Here is a 12,498-nt window from a genome sequence, read left to right as displayed (position 1 = left end):
TACTTGCATAATGTTTTCAATATTCATTCATGTTGTAGCCTGTGTCAGAATCTCATTCTTTTTTTAAGGCTGAATAATATTTCATTAAATGTATATGCTATATTCTGTTTGTTCTTCTGTTGATGGACATTGGGTTGTTTACGGCTTTTGGCTATTGTCAATAATTCTGCTATGAACATTGGTGTACAAATATATGTTTAAGTCCTTGCTTTTAATTTATTTGGGTATGTACCTAGAGGTAGAATTGCTGGATCATATGGTAATTGTATGTTTAACTTTTTGAGGCACTACCAGACTGCTTTCACAGCATCTGCACTGTTTTTACATTCCTACAAACAATGCACAAGAGTTCTAATATCTCCAGGTCCTTGCCAACACTTGCTATTTTCTATTATTTTGATAATAGTCATCCTAATTAGTGTGAAGTGATAACTCATTTTGGGTTTTGATTTGCATTTCTCTGATAACTAATGATGTGGAGCATCTTTTCATGTGCTTACTGGCCATTTGCATATCTTCTTTGGTGAAATGTCTATTCAAGTCCTTTGCCCAATTTTTAATTGGGTTGTTTGGGGTTTTTCTTGCTGATTTGTTCTTTATGTATTCTCGATATCCAAACCTTATCATCTATATGATTTGCAAATATTTTCTCCCATTCTGTGAGTTGTCTTTTCCCTTTTTTGATAGTGTCCTTTGATGCACAAAATTTTAAAATTTTGATGGATTCCCATTTACTGTTTCTTTTTTTTGTCTGTGCTCTTGGTGTCAAAATCAAGAGATTATTGCCAAATCCAATGTTGAAAGGACTACCCCTATATTTTCTTCTAAGAGATTTACAGTTTTAGCTCCTATATTTGGATCTTTGATCTAGGTTGTGTTAATTTGTGTATATACTGTGAGGTAAGGGTCCACTTTCATTGTTTTCTTTTGTATGTCGATATCTAGTTTTCCCAGGCTGATATGTTGAAAAGACTGTTCTTTCCCTATGGAATAGTTTTTGAGCTATTGTCCCAAATCAATTTACCATATACATATGAGGGTTGATTTCTAATTTGCCAGTTCCATCCCATCAGTTTATGTGTCTGACCTTAAGGCCAGTACCATCCTGTTTTGATCACTGTAGCTTTGTAGTAAACTTTGAAATAGGCAAGTGTAAATCCTCCAACTTTGTTCTACTTTTTCAAGCTTATTTTGGCTATTCAGGGTCCCTTTCAATTGAATATGAACTTGAAGACTGCTTTTTCCATTCCTGCAAGAAGTTTGTTGGAATTTTGATAGGGATTACATAGAATTTGTATATCATTCTGGGTAGTACTGCCATGTTAATATAAGTCTTCCAATCTATTAACGTGGGATGTGTTTCCATTTATTTATGTCTTTTTAGATTTCTTTCATCAATGTTTTATAGTTTTCAGTGTGTGTTTCATTTCCTTGGTTAAATTTGTTCCTGGGTAATTTTTTCTTTTGGATGCTATTGTAAGTGGATTTTTTCTTAATCTCATTTCAGATTTTCCACTGCTGGTTTATAGAAATATAACTGTTTTTATGTGTTGGTCTTGTAATCCTGCAACTTTGCCACATTTGTGTACTAGCTCTAGAATTTTTTTGAGTTTTTAAAAATTTCCTTGGGATTTTCTATGTTTAGAATCATGTCATCTACAAGTAGGGATCGTTTTGCTTTTTCCTTTCCAATTTAGATACCTTTTTCTTGACTAATTACTCTGGCTAGAACTTCCAGTCCCATCCCACTTTGTACATCATTTTGATCAGGTTTCAAAATCCTGTGAGAAAAGATCCAATTTGCCTTATACATGGGCCTTATGTGCCCATCCCTTGGCCCTTTAGCTTAAGGGATTTTGATTACTAAGATGTATATATGGAGAAGGAGTTATTCTATCAGATGAGATTATGGCACTAGTACCAAAGAAAGAGAGACGGATGCTCAGTACCCAACAAACAAACAACTGTTGGCTCCAAGGCCCTGTGTGGTCACAATCAGTTGTGACCAAAACACAGGCCTCATGATTTTTAGGCTTATATCTTTGTCCAGTGTGCTAGCAGTTCTTTGTTACAGTTTAATCACAAATTAATTTTCTTAGAATGCTCAGTTCAATAGGTTTGAATTTTCACTGTTACCACTGACACAGTTTAGGTTATTATTATTATTATTGAGGTAAAATGGGTATATAACTTTATATGAGCTTCAGGTGTACAACATAATAATTCAATATTTGCATACGTTACAAATGATCACCACTATAAGTCTAGTTACTGTTTGTCATCATATAATTGACCCCCTTTGCCCTTTTTGCCTGCCTCAACTGCTCTCTCTGATAACCATCAGTCTGTCCTCTGTATCTATGAATTTTGTTTTGTTTTGATTTCACATATAAGTGAAATCATACAATATTTGTCTTTCTCTACTTTCTCTCACTTAGCATAATACTCTCAAAGTCCATTCACATTATTGCATATGGCAAGATTTCCTTTTTTTTTTTTTTTTTTTTACGTTTATTCATCTTGAGACAGAGACAGAGTACAAGTGGGGAAGGGGCAGAGAGGGAGACACAGAAGCCGAAGGGCTTCAGGCTCTGAGCTGTCAGCACAGAGCCCGATGTGGGGCTTGAACCCACAAACCAAGCCAATCATGACCTGAGCTGAACTCAGATGCTTAACTGACAGAGTCACCCAAGTGCCCCAAGATTTACTTGTTTTTAATGAATGAGTAGTATTCCATTGTGTATATATACCACAGCTTCTTTATCCATTCATCTACTGATGGACATTTAGGTTGTTTCCACGTGTTGGCTATTGTAAGTAATGATGTAAGTAATGTAAGTAATTGTAAGTAATGATGCAATGAATATAGGGGTGCAGATATCTTTTCGATTTAGTGTTTTCATTTACTTCAATAAAAACCCAGAAGTGGAATAACTGGATCATGTAGTAGTTCTAATTTTTTGAGGACCCTCCATACTGTTTTCTATAGTGGCTGTACCTATCTACATTCCCGCCAACAGTGCACAAGTGTTCCTTTTTCTCCACAACCTCTCCAACACTTGTTATTGCTTGTCTTTTTGATAATAACTATTCTGATAAGTATGAGATGATATCTCGTTGTGGTTTTGATTTGCATTTCCTTAGCGCTTAGTGATGTTGAGCACCTTTTCACGTGCCATTTCATGTGCCATGGCCACCTGTATGTCTTTTTTGGAAAACTGTCAATCCAGATTCTCTGCCTGTATTTTAATCAGATTTTTGTTGTTATTTGTGGGAGATGCAGGAGGGAAGCATCAAAGGAAAAGACTTCAAAAGGGAAGGGCTGGAGAAGGTGAAAGGCCTTCGGGCATGTTTACACAGCTGAATGTGGCTGCAACTTGCAAGGACTGCCTAGAGCCTTTAACTTTGGGCTGGATCCTCCTTCACACCCGACCCTTCCTAGTGTTATAGAAACCAATTAACTCGAAATTCAACCTTGAAAAACTAAACCATTAGATTGATTAACACACTTAGCTGACTTTATGCACATAGTCTTTAGCAATTATCCTAATAAAAAGAAGCTTCAATCTGGGGTCGGGGCCTCATTCCCACTGAGTATGAGGACCTTCACTTAACTGCACTTTGTTTGTAGACTCACCTTTTGGAACTCTGTCATACTTCCTGCTACAGTTATCGAGTTGTATGAATTGTTATATATTTTGAATACTAGTCCCTTATTGGATATATGATCTGCAAATATCTTCCCCATTCAGAAGGTTGCCTTTATATCTTGTTGATGATTTCCTTCGCTGGGGTTTGATGTAGTCCTAATCATTTATTTTTGCTTTTGTTGCCATTGCTTTCGGAGTCAGATCCAACAATGTCAAGGAGCTTACCATCTATTATAGTTTCTAGTCTTATATTCAAGTCTTCAGCCCACTTTAATTTTTGTATGGTATAAGATAGTGGTCCAGTTTCATTCTTTTGCATATGGCTGTGCATATGGCTGTCCAGTTTTTCCCAACAGCATTTATTGAAGAAACTATCCTTTCTCCATTGTATATCCTTGTCTCCTTTATCATAAATTAATTGACTATGCATATGTAGCTTTATTTGGGAAGGTCTCTATTCTGTTTCATTGATCTATGTGTCTGTTTTTATGCTAATACCATACTGTTTGATTGTTTTTGTTCTGTAGTGTAGTCTGAAATCAGGAAGCCTGATGCCTCTAGCTTTGTTCTTTCTTAAGGTTGTTTTAGCTACTTGAGGTCTTTTGTGGTTTCATACAAATTTTATAATTTTTTTTATCATTCTGTGAAAAATGTCATAGGGATTGTATTGAATTTGTAGAATTTTTTGGGTAATATGGACATTTTAACAACATTAATTCTTCCAATCCATGAACACAGAATATCTTTCAATTTATTTGTGTTTTCTTCAATTTCTTTTACCAGTGTTTTATAGTTTTAAGTGTACAGATCTTTCATCTTCCTTTTTAATTTTATTCCTAGGAATTTTATTCTTTTTGATGCCATTGTAAATAGGATTGTTTTTTTTTTAATTTATTTTTCTGATAGTTCATTATTAGGGTATAGAAATATAACTGAAATCTATATACTGATTTTTGTATCCTGAAACTTTACTGCATTCATTTACAGTTCTAATAGTTTTTTGGTGAAGTCTTTAGAATTTTCTATATACAGAATCATGTCATCTGAAAATAGTGACAGTTTTATTTCTTCCTTTATATTTGGATGCCTTTTATTACTTTTTCTTGCCTACTTGGTATATTTAAGGCTTCTAGTACTACATTAAATAGAAGTGGAGAGAGAGGGTATCTTTGCCTTGTTGCTTATATAGAAAAGCTTAAAAGCTTTTCACCATTGAATATGGTGCTTGCTGTGGGTTTGTCATATACGGCCTTTATTATGTGAAGTAAGGGAAGTATGCTCCCTTTATCCCCATTTTGTTTAGTTTAGTTTTATTCATAAATGGATGTTGAATTTTGTCAAATGGTTTTTTTTGCATTTCTTGAGCTGATCATATAATTTTTATCCTCCTTTTGTTAATTTCACAATGATTGATAAGTAGATGCTGAGCTCTTAGAATAAATTCCAATTGCTCATGGTATATAATCCTCTTAATATATCATTGAATTTGGTTTGCTAATATTTTGTTGAGGATTTTTGCATCTATGTTGATCAGAGATATTGGCCTATAGTTTTCCTTGTAGTGTCCTTGTCCGGTTTTGGTATCAGGGTAATGCTGGCGTCATAAAATGAGTTTGGAGGTATTTCCTACTCTTCAATTTTCGGGAAGAGTTTGAGAAGGATAGGTATTAAATCTTTGGTAGAATTAACTAGTGAACCTGCCTGCTTTTGGACTTTTGTTTGATAGTGTTTTGATTACTGATTTGATCTCCTAACTAGCAACTGGTCCATTCAGATTTTCTATTTCCTCATGATTCAGTATTGTTGGTTGTATGGTTTTAGCAATTTATCCATTTCTTCTATGTTGTCCAGCGTGTTGCATACTACTGTTGATAGCTGTCCCTAATGATCTTTTATATTTCTGTGGTATCAGCTATAACTTCTCCTCTTTCACCTCGAAATTTATTTACTTGCGTTTTGTTTTTCTGTGAGTCTAGCTAAAGGTTTGTCAGTTTTGTTTGTCTTTTCAAAGAAGCACCTTTTAGTTTCATTGATCTTTTACATATCTTTAAAGTTTCTATTTCATTTATTTCTGCTCTGATCTTTATTATTTCCTACCTTCTACAAACTTTGGGCCTTGTTATTTTTTTTTTTCTAGTTTTTTTAAGTGAAAAGTGTAGTTCTTTTTTTCCAAACGTTTCCGGTTTTTTTAAGTAGGACTGTATTGATATGAACTTCCCTCTTAGAACTGCTTTTACCAAATCCCATAGAGTTTGGGCTGCTGTATTTACATTTTCATTTGTCTCATGGTATTTTTTTTATTTCCCTTTTGGTTTCTTTGCTGACCCATTGGTTGTTCAATAGTATGTTATTTAATCTCCACATATTTTTTGATTTTTTTCCAGTTTTCTTTTGTAACCGATTTCTAGTTTCATACCACTGTGATCAGAAAGATGCTTGATATGGTTTCAGTTTTCTTAAATTTATTGAGACAGATATTGAGCCTAATATGTGTTCTATCATGAAGAACATCCCATATACACATGTGAAGAATGTGAATTCTGCTGCTTTTGGATAGATGTTCTGTATATATCTATTAAGTCCATCTGGTCTAATGTGTCACTTAAGGCTTATGTTTCGTTATTGATTTTCTGTCTCGTTGATCTATCTACTGATGTAAGTGGGGTATTAGAGTCCCCTGCTATTATTGTATTTTTGTCAGTTTCTTCCCTTAGGTCTCTTAATATTTGCTTTATATATATATAGGTGCTCCTATGTTGGATGTGTAAATATTTTCAAATGTTATATCCTCTTGTTGGATTGATTCCTTTATCATTACATAATTCCCTTTTTGTCTTTTATTATAGTCTTTGTTTTAAAATTTATTCTGTCTGATATAAGTATAGCTACTCCAGCTTTCTTTTCAATTCCATTTGCATGGGAACTCTTTGTTCATCCCTTCATTTTGTGTGTGTCTTTACATCTGAAGTGAGTCTCTTGTAGGCAGCATATGGTCTTGTTTTTTATTCATTTAGCCACTCTATATCTTTTGATTGGATAGTTTAGCCCATTTACATTTAAAGTAATTATTGATAAGCATAAACTGATAACCATTTTGTTAATTTTTTCTGGATGTTTTTGTAATTCCTCTCTGTTCCTTTCTTCTCTTCTCTTCCCTGTAATTTGATGAATTTCTTTAGTATTATGTCTAGATTCCTTTCTCACTATCTTTTGTGTATATATTGTAGGTTTTTGCTTTTTGGTTACCATGATGTTCACATGTAACAGTCTCTCTATAGCAGTGTATTTTAAATTAGTAGCAACTTAAATTTGAACGTATTCTAACAACTCTATATTCTTATCCCCCCTGCTTTATCTTTACCTCATATTTTACATCTTTTTTTTTTTTTTTAACATTTATTCATCTTTCAGAGATAGAGACAGAGTGTGAGTGAGGGAGGAGCAGAGAGAGAGGGAGACACAGAATCTGAAGCAGGCTCCAGGCTCTGAGCTGTCAGCACAGAGCCTGATGTGGGACTCGAACTCACTGCGAGATCGTGACCTGAGCTGAAGTCGGACACTCAACCAACTGAGCCACCCAGGCGCCCCCATATTTTACATCTTTTAATTCTGTATATTCTTTCACTAACTATTGTAATTATAGTTAATATCACAAATTTGTCTTTTAACTCTCATACTAACTTTATAAGTGTTTAATTCAGTATCATTACTATATACGTACCATTAACCAGTGAGATTTTTACTTCCATACGCTTTCTTATTATGAATCAGTGTCTTTCCTTTTCAACTTAAAGAATGCCCCTTAACATTCATTGTAGGCCTGTTTAGTGTTGATGAAGTCCTTTACCTTTTGCCTACCTGGAAAACATTTTAGCTCTCCTTCAATTCTGAATGATAGACTTGCTGAGTATTCTTGGCTGGAAGTTCTTTCCTTTTAGAACTTTGAAGATATCACGTTGTTCCCTTCTGGCCTACAGATTCACTGCTTGACTGTCTTATGGAGGTTCCCTTTGAATGTACTAAGTTGTTTATATCATGTTGTTTTTATGATTGTCTCATCTTTAGCTTTCAACATTTTAATTATAATGTGACTTCTTATCTTTCTCTCTGTGCTTTCTGGACCTAAGTGTTTGGTTTATTCCCACAGCTAGGGAAGATTTCAGCAATTATTTCTTCAAGTAAGCTTTCTGCCCCTTTCTCTCTGTCTTCTCTTTCTGGGACCCCTATAATCTGAAAGCTATTCCACTTGATGTTGTTCCATAGGTTTCTTAAGCTATCTTCACTTTTTAAGATATTTTTTCTTTTTGTTGCTATAATTGGGTAAGTTTCACTGCTCTATATCCTAGGTCACTGATTTGTTCTTCTACTTCATCTAGTCTGCTGTTGAACACTTCTTGTGTGTATTTTTCATTTCAGTTATTGTATTTTTCAATGTTGTGATTTCTGATTGGCACTATCTTATATTTGCTATCTCTTTGTTGAAGTTCTCACTGTATTCACCATTGTTCTCCCAAATTCAATGGACATCTTTAGGACCATTTAAACTCTTTACCTGATATATTATTTATCTCCTTTTCATTAAGATCTTTTTTTGAGGATTTGTCTTGTCTTAGTTTGGAACACATTCCTCTGTTTCCTCACTTTGCTTGACTTTCTGTGCTTGTTTCTATGTATTTAGTGAAAAAGCTACCTCTCCCAGTCTTGAAGCAGTGTCCTTATGCAAGAGGCAAATCTTATTACTTTGCCCTAGTACTTGGTTGTCTCTCAAACCTTTGTGATTCTCCAAGTAGCCTAACTTAATTTTCATGGACTTCAGTTATTGAGGGTGTTGCATATAAATTATGCAAATATATATAGTAGACTATACATACCACTTATTTCAATTATAGACCTTGCTGACCTCCAGATCAGTATATCTGGAGGTGTCCCTTGGGCAACAGTTGCAAGAATCAGGGCTTCAGAAGAGCGTAAATGCTCCTTTCTGAGAGGTACCAGCTAGCTGTGGTAAGGCCAAAGAAGAGCATACAGATGATGTCTCTCTGCTTGTGTTTCCTAAGAGCACCTCTGTAGCCTTTATATTTTTGGTAAACCTGAAGTCTGCCCCTCAAGTTGAAATCCCAGGACAATTAAGTGGGCCTTTTCACACAATTAAGTGCAGACTGGGGATGTGTTCCAGTCTGCTGTCTGTGCAGTGCCCAGGGGGTGGAATCCTGCCTAGAACTGTCTTTTTGACTGTTACAGTCCTGTGGGGCTCAAGAGTACAAGTCCAAATTTTCTTGACCAAATCAGATGAAGTATAATGTATATAATAGGAACCTAAATGGTGACAGATGGATTTGGATTTTTTTTTCTGGTACCGTTATAAAAGATACTAGAGTTTGGAAAATACACAAACTCCATATCCTTCTCATGAACAGGCTACTTTAGAACAGAGGACTATATAGGGGATGACATTTTTAATGACTAATCTAGAGATGTAAAAATTAATATTTTGCAAAGATTGAATTTTAAAATGTTAAGATTGTCAAACATGATGTATATACATAATATCCAGTCCAAATATAATTAAATGAGTAAATATGTACCATATTCACAGAAAAGTAGTTCCTAGAAATAAATCTTCCTTGAAAAACAAAACCAATTCCTCCACCAAAACTATAAATCAAATCCTTATAGATTTCAGATGAGGTAGCCTTCCTTTTTTACTTTTTATAAAGTGAATGGGTCTATTTAAAATAATCATAAAGAAAAATAAAACTTAAAATTAATATCATTTTCCAGGTGATCTATGTTTGTGGTCTCTAAGTGTGTTCTCCAAGTGAGTAGCATTACCTGGAGTTTATTAGAAATGCAGAATCCTGGGCCCCATGCTCAGTAAAAGCAGTGGTGTCTGCTTCTCCTAGGTTCAGGAGCAATATTCACATCATGAGTAAAAACTAAATTTTTTTCCATGAATTGAGAATGCATTTTCCACTAGGTAATGGGATAAGGACTTTTTAAAACCTCCAAGCCACCCTATGCTTTAGATACTATTATCCTTATTGTACAGGTAAGGAAACCAAAGACTGAAGAAGATTGCTCAATATCCTACAACTGAAAACTGAGTGAGTGGAGATTCACACTCAGGTCAGTTTGGATCCAAAGCCCATGCTCATAACTTCTGCATTCATTCTCTCTCCAGTGTATTCAGAAGGATGTTATAACACAAAACCTCTTTGCATCTGTTTTGTGTTAGGCCTGCAGAGGTTGGATTTACTTGACTTTGTGGAGAACTGCTGTTATTTCTTAATCGTTGTTTGTCTATTTCAATTCGTGACTTTTAGAGACTATTTATAATGCTGCAGTTAAAAAAAATTGCCATATGCCCCAGGGATCTCCCTAAAGACCACCAATCTGACAACTAGGCCAGGACACCTGAGCTTGGACTAGTGAGATACCTAATCCAGGGTTTCCATCACATGAGTTGTTGCTTTTTTTTTTTTTCATTATACTTTGATTTGACTCCTAATGGATTCAGCTTTATAAAGTCAGAAAAAGAGGGAAGGAAAGCAATTTATTCATGTTTTCACTGGAGCTCACTGCAGACATGAAATTTCTCTAAAAATGCAAATCATTTGGTACAACACAAGTGAAACTCGGTAGCTAAAGCTCTTGGAGGAAAGTGCTTTCCCAGGGCTAATGTTTTTACGCCCAGTGATTGAATAAATCGATCCATTTATTACAACATCTTTACTTAAGTTTTTTATTCCTAGGTGAATGTGTCTAAGGGTATTGGAGGACTTTTCTTTATCACAAAGAAAATTGATTACACTTGTTAATTTGGCTTTTAATCTTAGATATATCAAAATAAAGACCATAAACAAGTGTAGAAGCAATCAATATAGATCAGTTTGATATCAGATTGATCAAAAGAGGATTTAGGAAGACTCTAAGATGTAAAAACTAATGTACAAACTAAGCCCTTACTTATGTAATATGACTTTAGACAAGCTCAGTATCTGAAAGAAACCATCTCTGAAAACAGAAATGGTGCACTTTTGTTGCATTAAAGAAAAATCCCCAGAAGGCCTACCTATCCAAGGTATTTAATGTGAACATTTGTTTTTAAAAGATTTCTTGTCTTTTGTCCAGCCATTCTTGTTAATTCGCGGGGCACCATATCACAGATTTTTTTTTTTTATGTTACATAAAGCAAAAATTACACTTAACAAGTGTAAGGTTGGTCATAAAAAATAGATAAAACAACACTCTTAAAAGCTCAGATATCACAAGGAAAGGCTATCAGTCATTCTCTTCACAGAAGGTGAGGACAATGAGAAATAAAAATCATACACAAAGACTCCTGTAATGCTATGTAGACCAGCTCTGGGCCATTATGATGTGTTTTGCTAGGACCCCAAGTAGCAAACCAATTGCTCCAGGAAAACTCTCGATTAAACATATTTTTTATTTCACTTGTATAATAATGAATGAGACAGAGATTCATGTTACTCCATTCTCAGAATGATACAAATTTTAAACTGCTTTACCTGTAGTGAGTATAGTTTATGTTGAACATACACTGTCTTTCAACTGGTAGCCTCTATTAATTTGCCATTTATTCAACAGAAGTTCTTTGAGTACCCACTAAATGAAACACACACATTTGTGGGATAATTGCTGGTGTACAGTTTGAAGCAGTGTTCTAATTTGATGAATTCAGGATACGTGGCCAAGAGGAGCTCAATCTGCAATCATGGCATTAATTCTCTGGAATAGGGCCTGGTTTCAGAGAAGAAATGAGAATTTTATGTACAGTTCCTCAAAGCAATTAATTTAGAGTAGTCCAGTAGGGGGCACAGAGTTTCAAAACAAATACTAAGACAATAACAAAATACATATATATGCATTTAAATGTTCATCTCAGGAATAATAAACTTGTTGGGTTTTCCATGGTGGGACTCAGATTCTTTGATAGCTTGATTAGTTGGTCAGAAATGTGAAGAGCAGACAATCTCCGTGTTAAAGCATGTCCCCTCAACGTGTGCACATAATACAACTGTGCATATATTTTGACTTACAGATAAGTTGGAGTCATTTTTGTAAAACTTTTTGTGGTTTGAATTTAAGTATATAACCACCATTTCTTTGTAGTCTTCAGATTATAGACTTTTCTCTTTTGAAAAGTAATATATTCATCCCTGTCCCTGCAGTACCTTGCATGATGTCTTACAGATAGAATGTCCTTAATGTTTCTGAATTTCTGAATGAATGTTTGCAGCTTACGATTTACTTTTAGAAATATGACATAATAACATATTACTTGGCACATATTGAATGACCAGTAAATGTCTGTTGAAAGAAAGACAGAATGAATGAGTATGTCTATTCTTAAATGTTTAGTTGAGAACACAAAAGATATATAATTAAGACAAATCTATTGGTTTCAAGTGCCAGATTAAAAAAAAAAAAAAAAAGCTGTCCTGGGGCGCCTGGGTGGCTTAGTCAGTTAAGCAACCGACTTCCGCTCAGGTCATGATCTCACAGTTCATGAGTTCAAGTCCTGCATTGGGCTCTGTGCTGACAGTTCAGAGCCTGGAGCCTGCTTCAGATTCTGTCTCTGTCTCTCTCTGCCCTTCCCCTGCTCATGCTTTGTCTCTCTGTCTCAAAATATAAATAAACATTAAAACTTTTTTTTTAATTGTCCAGCCAGGTCTATGGACAACTTTTTAATGAGTACATAGTAAATACTTAGTTTTTAAGAACTGGTTTTCCTCTTGAATGTATTATGTTTTCATCTCGCTAGCAAAGTAGGAAAAACTTAAACTTTTAGTCACAATTTCTGAAGTGCTTTGGAGAAGAAATGAGA

At 34.7% G+C, this 12,498-nt stretch overlaps 1 protein-coding gene across 3 annotated transcripts in view; it reads right to left on the bottom strand.

The window, feature by feature from the left end:
* Positions 1 to 12,498, bottom strand: part of TTC29 (tetratricopeptide repeat domain 29) — a 240,511-nt gene that overhangs the window by 10,737 nt on the left and 217,276 nt on the right. Inside the window, exon 12 of one of the 3 annotated variants that reach the window (XM_015541923.2) lies at positions 11,078 to 11,411. The exons of the other annotated variants lie outside the window; for them this stretch is intronic. Within the exon in view, the coding sequence (XP_015397409.1) occupies positions 11,392 to 11,411 (20 nt within the window). The 3' untranslated portion in view covers positions 11,078 to 11,391. Of the gene's footprint in view, positions 1 to 11,077; positions 11,412 to 12,498 lie in introns of those variants that run through there. 3 annotated transcript variants of the gene reach the window in all.

Source organism: Panthera tigris, chromosome B1, assembly GCF_018350195.1.
Source record: "Panthera tigris isolate Pti1 chromosome B1, P.tigris_Pti1_mat1.1, whole genome shotgun sequence".
Taxonomy (NCBI): Eukaryota; Metazoa; Chordata; class Mammalia; order Carnivora; family Felidae; genus Panthera; species Panthera tigris.
This window is presented reverse-complemented; position numbering and strand designations above follow the sequence as displayed.